Below are 17,298 nucleotides of genomic sequence, written 5' to 3'. Positions count from 1 at the left end.
CACAATGTTAATCATCACTGACATTCCCCCAACACTGAAGCAGTCTATGCCCATATGTAGCAAGACCTGGACAATATTCGGGCTTAGGCTGATAAGTAGTAAATAACATTCATGTCACACAAGTGCCAGGCAATGACCATCTCCAATAAGAAAGAATCTAGGTCATTGCTCCTTGAGTTTGAATGGCATTACCATTGCTAAATCTCCTACTGTCAACATCCCGAGGGTTACCATTGACCAGAAAGTGAACTGGACCAGCCATATACATACTAAGGCTAATAAGCAGGTCAGAGGCTGAGAATTCTACGGTGAATAGCACATTCCCCGACTCCCTGATGCCTGTCCAACCATCTACAAGGCACAAGTCAGGAGTGTGATGGATTACTTTCTACTTGTCTTGAAGAGTGTAGCTCCACCAACATTCAAGAAGCTGGACATCATCCAGGACAAAGTAGCTCACTTAACTGGCACCCCATCCACTATCTTCAACGTTCATTCTCTCCACCACCAGAGCACAATGGCAGCAGTGCATTCCATCTGCAAGATGCACTGCAGTAATTCATCAAGTGTTTATGACAGCATTTTCCAAAACCACAACCTCTTCAATCTGGAAGAACAAGGGCAGCAGATGTAGGGAGCATTACCATTTTCCAGTTCTCCCCCAAGCCGCACACCATCCTGACTTGGAACAATCACTCAGTGAAAATTCTGGAACTCACTTTCTAATAGCGCTCTGGGTGTTACACAGGGACTGTAGCGGTTCTAGAAAGCAGCTCACCACTACCTTCTCAAACACAATTAGGGATGGAATGCTGACGTAGCCAATGATGTCCACACCTCATGAATGGAAAAAAGAAAATTCAAACCAAAATCCTAATAGTTTTATCATGTCATAAATATAGCAGATCTACCAAGGCCTGGTTCAGGATTTGGGACTTAAACTGATGAAAAGAGAGTGTGATGCATTTATGCAAGTGATGGGGTAAGGCCAAGATAACATCATGTCTAAAGCATATCTTTTATGCCCCAAGAACCACCAGTCCAGCTTATACCACTACAAAATACCCTGACAACTGAATAGTCTGCTTCATTGGCAAAGGTGATTTTCTATGTTACATTATGCTCTTACAGAAAATTAAATTTACTTTTGCATGGTCTTTTGTCAATATCTTTTGCTTTTCATTTTTGAAAATCTGAGCTTTATTTGGAAGTCTTCCTTTAAAGATGTTTTGTTTGCGAAATATTTCCAAACTACATTCTAAATGCTTCTCAATTGGATTGTTCTCTTTGTGATATGTATGTTGTAGGAGAAAGAGGTTGTGGGTAAAAATCCCACCAAAACAACCTCATACAGCAGGAGATCCAAATCCTCTCTCAAATACACAACCACCGTGTGCATTGACTCAGAAAATCTTACTTCCACAAATTGATTGGGATATACACTTGGACACTGTGCAGAAACTTGGCAAGAATTTTTCCACACCCCAGGAAAATATGCAAACATTTTCAAGCCCAAGACAGCCTTGACAAGTGATGAGAAAATTACTACAGCACTTAATTTCCTGGCCAGTGGATTATTACACATAAATCCCTCAGATCAGCTGGTTAGCTGACCATTTATGCATAAGGCAAGATTGCCAGTGCAATCAAATTGATTATATACGATGAAGGGGCAAAACAAATGATGGAGCAGGCCATTTTGATCACATCTGTAAGTGCTTGGAGTTATAGATGGCACTCAAATGTCCAAACGAGTCCCAACTAGACCAATATGTGAATTAAAGGGGATTTTATTCCCTCAATGCCCAGCTAGTGCTCAACTGCAAGACACAGGTGTCTGCATATTAACACTAGTACATGAAAGCTGCCATGATCATTTCATCCTGTAACATTCCAGCGTTACTTACATGCTTTCAAACTCAAGGGTAAGATGCTGGCTGGCTTCTTGGTGACAAAAATTATTCAAATAATATTGTAACTATTCAAACCATTGATGGTTTGAACAATCCACAAAGTGAGGAAACATTGCACTTGGAATAACATCAGCTCTCAAAGTTACAAATGAACATACTATGGAACCTTTCAGATCCTCAGAATTCCCCAGAGCACTTTACAGACAATTAATTACTTTTAAGTGCTAGTCATTGTTCTTATGTGGGGAAATGTGGAAGCCAATTTGTACACAGCAAGATCTCACAAAAAAAAAATTACTGGTGTTGGTTGTGATTAACCAGGACATTAAGAAAATTGTTTTGCCTTTTTTTAAAAAATAGCTCCATTGAATCTTTTACATCCTTTGGAATAGGCTGATCCAACCTCAATTTAACATTTCACCTGCATTTGGTGGCTTTGGCAGTGCAGCATTCATTCAGTGCTGTGTTTGTTGAGTCACAATTGTTGTAAAATCACTTGTGTTACTGTTAATTCGGATTATTGGGATTCATCTGGCTTGCAAGCTATCCAAAATGCAAATCGTCTGAATCAAATAATTAGTGTGATACAATTGTGAAACATCTCCAACATAGCATCAAAAAACCAACAACACATTTACCATTATTTCAGAGGCATAGCCATACTCACACCCAGAGATTTAGAGCTATTCAAGCTCTCATTGAATCTCAAGAACTCATTGAGATTCTCAGCATGAACAATTTGGATCATAAGTAGACATGTTTGGATGGAATTTTCTTTTCATGCTTTTCACTGTTTCAAAGGCAATATCTTCCCTATGATCTGACAATTAGATTATATACAGTATTCCAAATGGATGTGCTGACATTTTACACAGTAACAATACAACTGCTTCTCATTTGAATTTTAATCCAATAGTTCATTTGCTTACATCTTAACATCATTTTCATTATTGAAAGAGGAAAATCTATCAACAGATGAGCTAGTCACACTGACTGAGAATTCCTCATGGAGTAGCTTGAACTGATTACTGAAAACCGTTAAAAATATAACTATTCTGCTCAATTTGCACTAGGAATGATCATGCTGGAAAGTGCCTTTTTTGTGCAAAGCATTATGCAAATTGCACATTTTGCCATAGTTCTTTTAGCAATATTGCTTTGTGCTTAGTCAACAGTAGGCATTTTCGTTGTTAGGCTATACAACACCGGTAGAACTCCACCCACACCCCCCAGGAATACGGTGAAACTGGTGACAAAATTCATCACATGCATGATCAATGGAATCCAGTGCAAGTTGTTTAGAACCACATCACAGGCATCTGAAGTGTTCCAAGCTTGAATGTTTAATAAAATGGCTGAAGTGGTGCATTCTTCATGGTTTGACACATGCAGTATTGGTCATTCAGACTCAACTTCCAGTCACCTGTTTTCACTGCCATTTTATCACTTTAGGTAAGCAGGTAATTGCTCCTGGATATCTCAAAAGCAATTTTCAGACCAACTCAACTTGCACTGATAATAGATCTTCTGGTTTTCTGAAGCATTCCTTTCTGAACAATGCCACCAAAAACTTATTGGCTGACCATTTATTTCATTTGTTGTTTATGATGTAATTTTGTGTGTGTCTTTGCGCTATCACATTTGCATACATTGACATCACTTCAAAAGTATTTCGCTGCATTTGAAAACATTTTGCTTTGCCCTGAAGAAATGAAAAGCTGGTAAGGTAATGTATTTTTTAAAAATACACTGTAAGAGGATATGTAGATCCTGAAACTGGATGCCTGTAACAAACGTAAAGCGCATGCTCAAAGCACAACAGGTCTTGACCATCCTCATAATATGAAAAGAAAAAAAGCTATTTTGGGATCAGGAGTTAACATTTGGAATTTGATAACATTTTAAAACCTGTGAACCCGTATTAAAAGAGAAAATGAGGATTTGATAAGAAACACGTTACACTGTGAATGTAATCTTTTCCTAGTACATTAATAACAATGAATTAAAAAAGTGAAGTTTTAAAGTTTATTTATCAGTCACAAGTAAGGCTTACATTAACACTGCAATGAAGTTACTGTGAAAATTCCCCTAGTCGCCACACTCCGGCGCCTGTTCGGGTCAATGCACCTAACCAGCATGTGTCTTTCAGACTGTAGGAGGAAACCGGAGTACCCGGAGGAAACCCACGCCGACACAAGGAGAACGTGCAAACTCCACACAGACAGTGACCCAGGCCAGGAATTGAACCCGGGTCTCTAGTGCTGTGAGGCAGCAGTGCTAACCACTGTGCCACCATGCCGCCCATTCTATTCAATTGCTATTAATAAGAAGAAAACACTTATATATCACCTTTCACAACCTCAGGACATTCTAGTCAACAAAATACTTTTGAAGTATAGTCATGCAGAAAGGAAGTCTAAATGGTTGATGTCGCTCTTGTATGATAATAATTTGTTGAAGGGCTCCTATCATTTTCCCAATGCCTTATTCAGATGTACACTAAAGTTCACTGAAAAATACGGAATTCATTACCAGTTCTATACGGGTGCAAATTATTATTTCTTTCATAAGCTTATCTTAGGGTTTGAAAGGATCGGAGCTTGCAAACACTTTGGTTCAGCTTGGGTCATGGTGTTGGTCTCAAGGATATAGATTTTAAGGCGACTGCTGAAGATTATGGCTTTGGTTATCCTGATATTTAGCTGGAGAAAACTAAACCTCATCCAAAATTGAAGACAACATAGAGGCAATGGGAGAACTGAGCTGGGTGCCACTAGTGTAAAACAGGAAGTTAGCTCCACATATGTGGTTAATGATCCCTAGGGATAGTATGTAGATTATAGAATCTCTACAGTGCAGAAGGAAGCCACTTGGCCCATCGAGTCTGCACTGACTCTCTGACAGAGCATCCCACCCAGGCCTTAATCCCATAACCCCACATATTTACCCTGCTAATCCCCCTAACCTGCACATCTTGAGACACTAAGGGACAATTTAGCATGGCCAATCCACCTAACCTACACATCTTTGGATTCTGGAAGGAAACCGGATAACTCAGAGGAAATCCATGCTGACATGGGGAGAACATGCAAATTCCACACAGGGAGTCACCCAAGGTCAGAATTGAACCTGGGTCCCTGGTGCTGTGAGGCAGCAGTGCTAACCACTGTGCCACTGAGTTGCCTTAAGGAAGAGAAAAAAAGGATAGATCTTTGAAGGAACTCTTCAAGTTACGTGACGGTGTCAGGGTGGAAAGAGACACCATTGTTAGAGATAATCTGGATAGGATTAAATTGGTAAGAGTCTGATGCTGCATTTGAGTGAAATATTCAAAAGTAACAGAAATCAAACAATATTAAAATTAATAATAATTCTGAAGACTGAGAAGACTTTTTCTTTACAATGGGTACTCATGGTATGGTTTCCTCTTTAAAAAGTTAACATTAGCTCTGTTAGAAATTAAAATCAATTATTGCGGGTCATTGAGCAAGCTAGAAAAATGGCATTGATTTTATGTTCTCACTTTACTATCCTCTTTTTCTTTTTTGCTATTCAAAACCAGTCTGGCAATGGGATTTGCCTGTGTTTCCTCATGATCTTCATTACTGAACAGTGAAAGCAGGAGTATGGTACAGTGGCTGTATTAACTTAGCATTCAAGCACTACTAAGTTTTAATAAAGAGCTTTCATTACCATGATGGATACTGGGAGAGCCCCCTCTTCCATAGGATTCTCTTTCGTTCTCTCTCTCCAGTGGAAGAAAGTAAAAGAAATCTGAGATTTACCACACAATCCATACACAGGTGAGATCACATGCGATGTGTGACAATGAATTGAACAAATTAATTTCATATGATCAGTATAAGTCCTATTTTATCATTACATTATGACTAATATTTTCTAAATATATATTCCCTTGCAGTAGGAGGTGGGTGAGAAAAAAAACTTAATTCAAATGTCCAGATGCTACTCCCAATGCAGCTTTCTTCTTAATCAATTCTCTGAATCAGTTGGGAGATGGTTTTTGTGCTGCACCCACTTTACAAATTGCAAGGGAAGTGTTGAGTTGAAATGTGCTAATTTCCTGCACATCAAGGAAGAGAAAGGACTGGGAACTACATTTCTGTAATTCTCATCTCTGTATTTTAAAATTATTTTTACTCCATTGTTCAGAACTTGAAATGTGAAAGCATGCTAGCTGGTAACATTAGGCTAGACTGCAGCCATGGCGCAGGTATTAATCAGCACACCAATCTGTGTTAGGCACAAGCGGGTTGCATATGCTGAAGCTTTTGAAGCGGTGTTAGTACCTGCTGGAGATTATATCAACTCCCTGGCTGACAGCGTTGCGAGTGGGACCGGATGAGAGACAAGGATGCATGTTACGAGTTATACTGGTATACCCCTTAGGAGATGAAGGTGGCTCAGGTTGGCCACTCTGTTTGATCACCGTGCTGTAAACAGGTTCAGGCCTAGTAAATACAGAAAGAATCACTGAGATAAGATTGTGATGCACAAGTAAGAGTGAACATGATGATGGATACTCCCACAGCTGATACCAAATCCACAGAGGTCACTGCATTCAAGCACCGATAATAAAATCATTGAACTTTTGTCATGGAAGGAAGGCATGTGCCTCTTCCAGAACAAACTCTGTGTCAGAATTACCTGTTCTTATTCCATTTCCCTTAACTTTCCCCATATACCATTAAATATCTTCCCTTCTTCTAATGTTTATCTCAGTTCCTCTTAAATACTGTGATTAATGTCATTTTAATGGGCATCTGTGGTTATGCATTCTATACTGCAATGATCTCTTATGTGAAAAATTACATCTAGCCTCACAATCATGTTAATCCTAGATTTATGCTGTGTTGTTGATTCACTAAATATTGGAAATAATCTTTTATCACTTACCATCAAGATTTTGAAAACTTCAATCGATTCTCCAATTAATACAATTTTAGTTTTCAGGTCCTTCAGCCCTGGTATCATTCTGGCAAATTGCCATTACATCTGTTCCAATGATACCAATATACTCTATAAATTGGTGCTCAGAACTCTAAAAAGTACTCCAATTCAGGCCTAATCAATATCTTAATTATCATTTCCTCATTTTTGCACTTAAAGACCATTTATTCAAATTATCAAGTTCCTTTTCCCTTTCATGATTAGCAATCACATTTTTAAAAATCTGTATAATTTCAACTATAAATCCCTCTATTCCTCCAATCCATTAAGAACGTAACTATTTCGGGTACATTTCTAATTACCTGATCATATTCCCCAAATGTACTTTACTGTTTTCTATATTTGCCACTCAGCTGAAAGGGGAGGTGGTGGCATAGTGGTAATGTCATTGGATTAGTAATTCAGAGACCCATGCTAATGCTCTGGGGACCCAGGTTCGAATCCAATCTTGGCAGATGGTGAAATTTGAATTCAATAAAAATCTGGAATTAAAAGTCCCATGAAACCATTGTCGATCATGGTAAAAATCGATCTTATTCACCAATGTCCTCCAGGGAAGGAAATCTGCCACTCTTACCCAGTCTGGTCTACATGTGACTCCAGATCCACAGCAATGTGATTGACTCATAAATGCCCTCAGGGCTGGGCAATAAATGCTGACCCAGTCAGTGATGCCCACATCACATGAACAAATTTTTAAAAAATCCTTATGCAGTCTCCCTTGCCTTGCCTCTAGTTTGGCATTACCAACTAAAGTTTATATTCATGTCCAAATCACATTAATGTGGAAAACAGGACAGGTCACAAGAGAATCCTGGTGCGGAATTTAATATCCTCCCCTATGGCAGGACTGGGGAGGGTGGCATCTAATCAGACGGAAAATGTCATGTGGAGACCCCAATTGAATCCATTGTGGAAAGACCTATTCACCAGAAATGCCGAGTGGATGGTCCATCTTTACTTTTTCCTGAGGTCCTCATGATCACAGATGCCAATCTTTAGCCAATTTGATTCACCCCATGTTATATTAAGAAATGGCCGAATGGACTGGATATTGCAAAGACTATGGGCCCTAACAACATTTCGGCAATAGTGCCGAAGACTTGTCCTCCAGAACTTTCCGCACCTCTAGTAAGCTGTTCCAGTATAGCTACACCAGGCAGCTACTCGATAACATGGGAAATTGCCCAGGTATGTCCTGTACACAAAAGGCAGGACAAATTAAAACCCCGCAAATTACCACTCCGTCAGTCTTGATCATCAGAAAAGTGATAGGATATGTTGTCGACAGTGCTATTGGCACTTCCTCAGCAATAACCTGCTCACTGGCACTCATTTTTGGTTCTGCCAGGGCCACCCAGCTCCTGACCTTATAACAGAATTATTCCAAACATGGACCAAACATGCTGAGGTAAGAGTGACTGTATGTGGCATCAAGAAGCCCTAGAAAAGCTTAAGGCAATACTCATACTTGGTGGAAAAGAAGATGGTTATGATTGTTGGAGGTCAATCATCTCTGTCCCTGGATAACTGCAGGAGATCCTCAGGGTAGTGTCTTAGGCCTAAAACACCTTCAGCTGCATCTTCAATGACCTTCCCGCCATCGTAATGTCAGAGGTGATGAATGTTAGCTGATGATTGTACAAATATTCAGTGTCATTTGTGACTCATCAGATGCTGAAACATTCCGTGTCAATATGCAGAAAGAGCTTGGCAACATTCAAACTTGTGCTGGTAAGTGGCAAGTAACATTGATGCAACACAAGTGCGAGACAATGACCATCTCCAAAAATGAAGAGTCCAACCACCCCCGAATCCCTCACTATCAACACCTTGGGAGTTACCACTGACTAGAAACATAACTGGAACAGCCACATAAATATTGTGGCTAAAAGATCAGGTCAGAGGATAGAAATTCTGTGGTGAGTAACTCACCACCTGACTCTCAAAGCCCGTCCACCATCTACAAGGCACAAGTCATGAGTGATGTGGAATACTTTCCATTTGCCTGGATGAGTGCAGCTCCAACAACTCACGAAGTTTGACACCATCCAGGCAAAGTAGACTGCTTGACTGGCGCCCTATTCACCAGCTTAAACATTTGCTCTCTCCACAATCCACATAGCAATGTGTACCATCTACAAGATGCATAGCAGCAACTTGTCAAGCCTTCTTTGACAGTAGTTTCCAAATCTATGACTTCTGCCAACTAGAAGGACAATTGCAAAGAGAACAAGTTCCCCTCCAAGCCACACAGTCCTGACTTGGAGCTATATCAATATTCTTTCAGTGTTGCTGGGTCAAAAACTTGGAATTCCCTTCCTAATAGCAGAGTGGGCATACTTATACCACATGGACTGCAGTTCGTTCAGAGGGCAGCTCATCACCAGCTTTTCAATGGTAATCAGGGATAGGCTACACATGTTGGCATAGTCAGTCCCCATGAAAGGATTAACAAAAAATCCCAGGATATCCTGGGGATTGATTCCCTGATGTAACCAAGGTGTTGAGGGATGTGAAAAATCCAGCTGCTCTTCCTGATGATCACAATATTTTACATGGAGCAGCAACTGGAGGATGTGGATTTTACTCTAAGATCTGGCTGCCAACCTGTCACCACCTTCTTTGGAATTTTAAAGCCATGTTCTTTTGTCCATCATTTATAGCATCCTACATCTCACTGCCTTGCTCATCTTACACCTTGGGACTTTGTATTACATTAAAGGCGTTATTCAAATACAGGTCGTTGTTGTTCCTGCTGAGAATTGAACTGAGCAGCTGCCTAAAAACAATGATTTCTGAATAACTCCGCAAAGGTGCAATAATAACACTTTGTGGCTTTAAAACACAATACCAATACATCAGGATCATGATAGTGCACTGTGCACTGCAAAATAATGCTCTTATTCTTAAGAAATAACATATCTTTGCAGTGTTAATGTAAGCCTACTTGTGACAATAATAAATAAACTTTAAAAATTTTTACCTTAAAAAAATCTTCCAACCTACTCGTAACAGTGTCATGAATGATGCTTGTATGTATTGCAAATTGCAAAGATTCTCAACAGTGACTATCACATTTCATTTGTTTTCTACTTCCAACTCTGAAAATATGTTCTTTATGGCACTCTATATTTGAGCTGTTAAGATAATTTTCTATTCAGCACTTATTGTGACCCCTTAGCCTATTCATTAATCCACTACACTGCAGAATCTTGCCAAGAATTTTCTAAAAATCTTAACAATTCCAAATTCAGATTTGCAGTTGTGCGTGTGTCACAGAGTTGTAACATTGGGAGATGGAGATATCTTAGCAGAAGTAAACTGCTCTCAGATTACTGACAATATATGAACACATGCACCACAACACGTAGACAAAAAGCAATAGACAATGTGCAGCAAAACATAGACAAAGGAGGTAACAAACTAGCAGTTGGACACTGAAGTCTTGCAGAATGACAGTCAGAGGAGGTAATTCTGCAACCTTTGCAGCTCTGCTCTTGAATCATACTCAGCCCTGTTAAATGCATGCCTGAAAAAATAAGTATGTTTGGAACAAAAAAGGACATTCAATCCTCAGACCAATTCCAAAAAGAATCAGGAACTCTATTCCATATATTCATGTTTTTGAAAGTTCTAGATAAATATGATGAGTTAGCATTTGGGCTACCCTGGCTTTTGGGTGCACAGTTCTTTATTCGGAAGCAGCCCGCAACACCTGAAGCCAAAGTGGGCAGGAGATCATTTTCATCTACCCACCTCATTTGACTCAAATTGCAATGGGCATAAGTGAGTACCACACCACTCCTTTGCTCTCCGAGCTATCTTCAAGCATTGCTTGGCAAATGCTTGCTTCAGCCAATTCCAGCTCTTTAAAGACAGGTTGTACGTTAAAGGGAAGCTGCACAGAAATACTGCTGTAATGCAAATTATCGAAAATCGAAAATCGAACACTAAGGCAGGCACAATGGCCGGTATTTTACGACCTTGCCTGCCTGAGACTCAAAGGATCCCGCCCGAGGCCAATGGACAATGCCGTTCTGCGAGCCTCGCCCACCCCAATTCTGGGGCGGGTGAGGTGGTAAAACTCCAGCTACTGGGCAGGATTTTATGGCCCCGCTTGAGCGAGATTGGAAATTCCCACCCAAGGTTAACGGACATTCCCGTTGTCCGCCCCTCGTCCACTCTGATTCCGTGGCGGGCAAGACAGTAGAATTCTGGCGAATGTTCCAGTGATGAATGCAGGCTGGATGCAATGGTGGTGTATATAGGCAGGAAGAGAAATGCCACATGAATGCGGGGGCCAGGAGGCTCTCAAGGACCACCGTCAGAAGGGAGTGGCGGTAGCTGGTTAATATCCTGATACTCATCCTTGCATATCTGCCAATACTGTCTTTCTGTTTACCAGTAAGAGGTCTCACAATACCAGGTTAGTTGGACTTTAACCTGGTGTTGTGAGACTTCTTACTGTGCTCACCCCAGTCCAACGCCAGCATCTCCACATCATTTCTGTTGACCATACAGACATTCTCAGGGCGATTCTCCCAAAAAAATTCTAAGTGTCGAATTCATGAAAAAACTGGAGTAAATCCCACTTGTTTTTTCAGCGGGATTTTCAAACTGAATCTCCCACACTCTGTGTACTGCAGAGTGCATTAGCACTCTTGCAAAAATTTAGTGGGCGGGGCCTATTCCCACTGGAGAGGCCGGCAGCAGAGTATTGAGCGCGCCACTGCACGTGCACCGATCTGTCAGTGTCAAGATCGGCGCATGCGCAGTAGCTCCACACTGCCAGCCTCCCGATCAGGCCAGCAATGGGGGGGTCGCAGGGCTGGACAGCTTGATTGCTGGCCAGCCCTGCGACTCCCCCATTGCTGGCCTTGCAACCCCCCCCCCACCACAGCCCGACTGCTGGCCCCCCGAACATGTCCAGGCCAGCCTCAACCCACTCCCCCCCACCCCCCGGCACGCCTCGATCTCCCCTTCCCACCCCCTCCAACGGCAGCCCCATCCACCACCCTTCCAGCAAACCCGATTGCACCTCACCCCTCCCACCCGCAGACCTGAGAACCCCGGCAGGCTGACCCACTCCCCACCCGATGCCCAGCCCTGATCGCTGGCCTCCCTCCCTCTGTCGCTACCCCTCTGCAGAGTGGCAGCGGGGCCCCCACCCCCACCGATCGCCCCTACAGGCCCCACTCCAAAAGACCCCACCCCATTAGGCCCCGCCCCTTGTCACTGCCTGATACTGGGTAGGCAGTGCCACTTTGCTCCTTGAGCTATGCCAGGGGGCCAGGCTGTCACTGCCAAGCTGGCAGTGCGCATGGGGCACGCCCCCCCACCTCCGACCCTCTGAGGGGCCTTGATTGCCCCCCTCCACTCCAGCAGGGTCGGCCCACTAGCTCCTCGCAAGTAGGGACCTATAGTGAACCCCGCTGGAGTGAAACACTCCTGGCAGTGGCGGGGGGAGATGCTAGCGGGCCTGGAGATTTCAATCCTGGGCCCGCTAATGATATTAAAAATACATTTAAATGACCACTAACCTAGATTATTGCAGCTCCGTACCGATTTCTGGCGTGGAACTGATGATGCCAGAAATCCAGTGCCTGGAGAAACGTGAAGGCCATGGCGCCCATTGGGGAGCCCGCAAAACGGCCTCTGTTTGAGTCTCGCAGCCCACTGCACTACAAAAGCAGGTCTGGGAGAATTGCCCCCCTCCCCCAGCCCCCGCCCCCCTCTCTGTCTGTGATATTCACTGATTGTATGGAAGTCTTAACCTAATCTCAAAAATGGCTTCCTCTGCCTTCTTCTCCGGGACAACATGAAACAGATCTACCTTCTATCTCGTTAGAAATGCTAATTAGCTCTCCTTGATCCAAAGTCCCTTTCAACTTTGAGGTATATGGACAGTTTATAGCACAACTGTTTATAATGTGATACAACATCTTTATGGAACTTTGGGGACACAGGGTGGGAGCTTCTGGTCCCGCCCACCACCAGCATCATTCGTTCTTGCTGAAAATCAATGGACTTTTGGATGGGCCACCGAATCTCTCGTGGTGTGTCCCACTATGACATGGCTGGAAAAGCCTGGCCTCAGAGTCTATTCATTATGAATGAAAAGACTGCTGCCAATGTTTCCAAGCATAAATAGTTAGCACTGCTGCCTCACAGTGCCAGGGACCTGGATTTGATTCCCTGCTTGGGTCGCTGCTTGTGTGGAGCTTAATGTTCTCCCCATGTCTGCGTGGGTTTCCTCCAGATGCTCTGGTTTCTCCCACAATCCAAAAGATGTGCTGGTTAGGTGCATTGGCCATGCTAAATTCTCCCTCAGTGTACCCAAACAGGTGCCAGAGTGTGGCGACGAGAAGATTTTCATTACAGCACACAAGTGAGCCCACTTGTGACAATAATAAATAAACTTTAAACCTTAAATATCTTGCACCCTAGAAAATAATCTAAGCCTTCCTTTGATCTCTAACAATCAATCAGGGAAGGAAATCTGCCATCCTTACCCAGTCTGGCCTACACGTGACTCCAGAGCCACAGCAATGTGGTTGACACTCAACAGCCCTCGGGCAACTAGGGATGGGCAATAAATGTTGGCCAGCCAGCGATACCCATGTCCCTCGAATGAATAAAAAATTCATCAGGCAGTATTCACAATGATCACATGACCCCATTCATTTACCCTAAATTTAAAGATACTGTCCCAAAACATAATAATCTCATAAACCTCACAATTGTAACACAGGACAAGATGGCACCCTATAGAAGGGAGCAGAGCAGTACTGGTGAGGGACAAGGATTCCTGCATCTCCTGAGTACTAACATCACTAAGAACATTAAGGATGACGGCCTGTTCCTGTCATACGCTTCTTCTGAACTCAGAGCACATTTTCATACTGTTAGGTGCACGATGAGCAAGTCTCTGATGGTGAGACCTTGGATCTCTTGCTTTTCACCCAATCCTCTTCCCTTACGGCAACCTTCTCCTTTCGAGTTCCTGTTTTCAGACGTTCAAGAACTGCAGCCTTCCCAGCCATAGGAACCCCAAAAGCAAGAAAAAAGTAACAGCACAGCGCTAAATAAGAGGCCCCATCATTTGATCTGGTACTTGCAGCCACCAGCTCAGATACTGGCACGGTACTTGATGGAAAGTACAAAAATGGGATCTGCATGTGTTGAGTCATTTAGGCATGAGTGGCCCGTTGAAGGCTTTATGTGGACAGGTAACCTAATCCGCTGGTTTCTTCCTGCAGAGTGCAGCCACACTTTCTGACAAATCGAGAAACTCACAACAGCTTCAACAACACTACAGAGGATTTCCAGACACTGTTATAGACAAAGTTCAGGAAAATGACTTTATCCACAATTAAGATGCTTGACCCTTTGAAAAATGTGGGTGCAAGGCCCATTTTGCAGCATTACACCTGTTTTTTCTTGAATAAATAACAAATCTTCAGCCTGCACTTACATTGCACAATTTGGGATCATAGCATCGCATCAGCCAGTTGGACTGTGTAATGTTGGGATAGTGGCCAGGATTTTCTAGCCCCATCGTGGCAGGACCAGACGATGCAGGTAGCGAATGGAGCTGAACAATTACCATACAGTAGGGGTGGTATTTAATGGACAAAATGACTAAGGCCCTGCTAAACTTCAGGAAATCTTTTAGGAAAGGCCCACTGTATTAAGTGCCACTCAGGTGGTCATTACTTGGGGATGAGAGGAGTGCACAATTTATCTAGCCCCACTACTCCAGGGGTTGCACTGTTAATTTTAAAGTTTAATTCATTCTCCAAAATCACCAATTATTTATCTTTGTTACTGTTAGAAGTCTGATTAAAGACCTTTAATCAGTCTATCAATAAACTCATATTGATTGATTTATTATAAAACAAAACTTTTTTTGCAAAACAAGTTGCGAGAACTTTATTTAAAAAAGGATAAAATTTGCAGGGTTTGGATGCTGTCAATCTGGTATTCACTCATGTGAATACAGGTTGCTAGTCCCAGTAGGTGTCTGGAAGTTCACACCAATGTAGTTTTGGCATGCAATAGAATAGAACTGGATCAATCCTTCTTGTCTCAGCCTCTTGGTTTTCCAAATTCAGACAAGTTTCACTGAGATGAGAGCTCCACAATCTCTGTGGGATTTTGGAAGCCTCTGCACACAAATGCATCCAGGAGGTGACAGACACAATTTGTGTAAGGGCACAGAACTTTGTCCATTTTGATTGGGATCAGGCAAGCCAGGATACAAGAGTGATGAGCTCGGCGCAAATCTCTGGCAAATCTCAGGTGCAGGATGCTGTCGACTCACACGGCACTCAGATCTCTAGGGCACCAAGCTGTGAACTATGTGAACAGCAAGGGTTTCCAATCACTGAATGTTCAGCAACCCATCCTCCAGGCGTGTGTTCGACTCCCAGGGAGTGTGCATGACTCCTACATTCTCAGTTGCTCTCAGATCTCTGACATGTTTCAAGGACTGCAGAAGCTGCAAGGTTGCTCCTCGGAGACAAGGGCTACCTACTGAGAAGATGGCTGATGATACCTGTGCAGAGGCCACAGAATGCAGTTGAGACAAGGTACAGTGAGGCTCATGCTGCAACTCGCACTTTGATGGAGCAGACCATAGGGGTGCTCAAGAGGAGATTCCGGTGCCTGCACCAGTCTGATGGAGCCCTGCAACACAATCCACAGAGGGTTTCTCGCAGTTGCCTGCTGCACCGTGCATAACCTGTGCTTCAACAGGAAAAGGATCTGCCTGAGGAGGAGATGGAGGAGTAATACATTTCCCCTAATAAGGAGGATGTCAAAGAGGATGAGGATGAGGAGGTCCTCAAGGGAGAGGATGTTGGCCATGAGGCAATGATGCCCAAACATTGCAAACAAGTTCAGGAGCATTCATTGCTGCTAGATTCATGTAAGGTGATGAGGAGATCCAGTGAGGATATCCCATTATCTTCACATGGCTTCTATGAGCATTGCTCTCCTGTCTGACTGATGGCAGCTCACACCCTCTGTGATCAGGCTCCGGTCATGGGGACACAGTAGTTGCCCATAGTTCCTACATTGCAGGAGGATGATGACTTGCAGTCGGGACAGTGCATTGATCCTCACAGGACCTCTATGAATGTCTGACTTCTACCTGTGTGGTGGCAGTTCGCTTACTGTAAATGACAAGGGTCATAACATGGTGATGCAGCAGGGAAAATTTCACCTCTTCTGATCTTTCGGCATCCTTCATGAGTTGTACCCTTGAGGAACAGTGACACTGAAGGCAGAAGTGGATGAGATGGGGGGGGCGGCCACATCTCAAAGGGGCAGACAGGACACATGGACGATGATTGGAATGAGTGATACTAGTCCTGTACGTTGTGGAAGACATCCTCATTCCCTACAAGTTACAGGCAGCACTGATGTGTTCAGTCACTGTGAAGGATTTTGTCATTGTGCAGGGAAGTTTGCACAAAATACAGAGGAAGCTGTGGACTGAGCATCTTTATCTTGTGCGGGGATCAGGTTTTCACTTCAAAATTACAGGAAGACAGCCCATCAGAACAAGGAGCCAGTAGAAAGGGTGCAATTAGTGGGAGTCTATCTGCAAAGGTGTATGTTTTTTTCCAAGTGATTAACACCCGTGCCCACAGTGTGCAACTAGAGCTTCTTAACCTTTCTAACCCTGCTGCTATTTCCACTCCATCTGACGAAGGAGCAGTGCTCCGAAAGCTTATGGTATTTGCTACCAAATAAACCTGTTGGACTTTAACCTGGTGTTTACTGTGTTTACCCTAGTCCAACGCCGGCATCTCCACACTATGTCTTGATGCATCCCTAACATCCACAGCAGAAGTGGAGACAGCTTGCTGACTGATACAGCCTGTTGTTTGTGATGACCTTGGTGGGCATCCTCTGGAGGGCTGAGACCTTGAGAGTCGTGGCCTGCTTTTGGGTCCTGCTGTACAGCAGTGCACCTTTGTCCTCTGTGGAGCTGGAGCTGAAGTGGTCACAGGAAGAGGGGATTCAGATGGGTGGGACACTCCTGGGAGTCACTTGGGTGAATGGCCCAAGGGTGTGTACCAGCTGATCCTCTCCCCTGCGGATGCCAGAGGGCCCTGGGCTTCCACCTTGGGATAGAGGGACTGCTGGCGTGAGCTCAAGAAGCCTCACAGTCCACTGGAGTTGGCACTGATGGATACTAACAAGTGCCTGCACCATGGAATGAATGTCCTGCATCAGTAGAGGACAAAGATCTTGCACCAAGGTATCCATAGTGGCCGTCAACCTAGCTGTGTTCACCTCATTGCTCCAGCAACTAAGGCATAACCAGGTCCACAGTCAAGTCACCTGACGAGTCTCAGCAGATTTCCGGCCTCCAGCAATCCTCTGAGTGCCAGAAACCTGA

At 43.5% G+C, this 17,298-nt stretch overlaps 1 protein-coding gene across 1 annotated transcript in view; it reads right to left on the bottom strand.

The window, feature by feature from the left end:
- LOC144492887 (disks large homolog 3-like) overlaps nt 1-17,298 on the bottom strand; it is a 221,648-nt gene that overhangs the window by 124,329 nt on the left and 80,021 nt on the right. The window contains 2 exon segments of the mRNA XM_078211466.1: nt 5,525-5,575; nt 6,309-6,385. Coding sequence (XP_078067592.1) covers nt 5,525-5,575; nt 6,309-6,385 — 128 coding nt within the window.

The sequence above is a fragment of the Mustelus asterias genome, chromosome 4 (genome assembly GCF_964213995.1).
Source record: "Mustelus asterias chromosome 4, sMusAst1.hap1.1, whole genome shotgun sequence".
Taxonomy (NCBI): Eukaryota; Metazoa; Chordata; class Chondrichthyes; order Carcharhiniformes; family Triakidae; genus Mustelus; species Mustelus asterias.
Note: the sequence above shows the minus strand (reverse complement) of the source record. Positions and strands in the feature narration are given on the sequence as shown.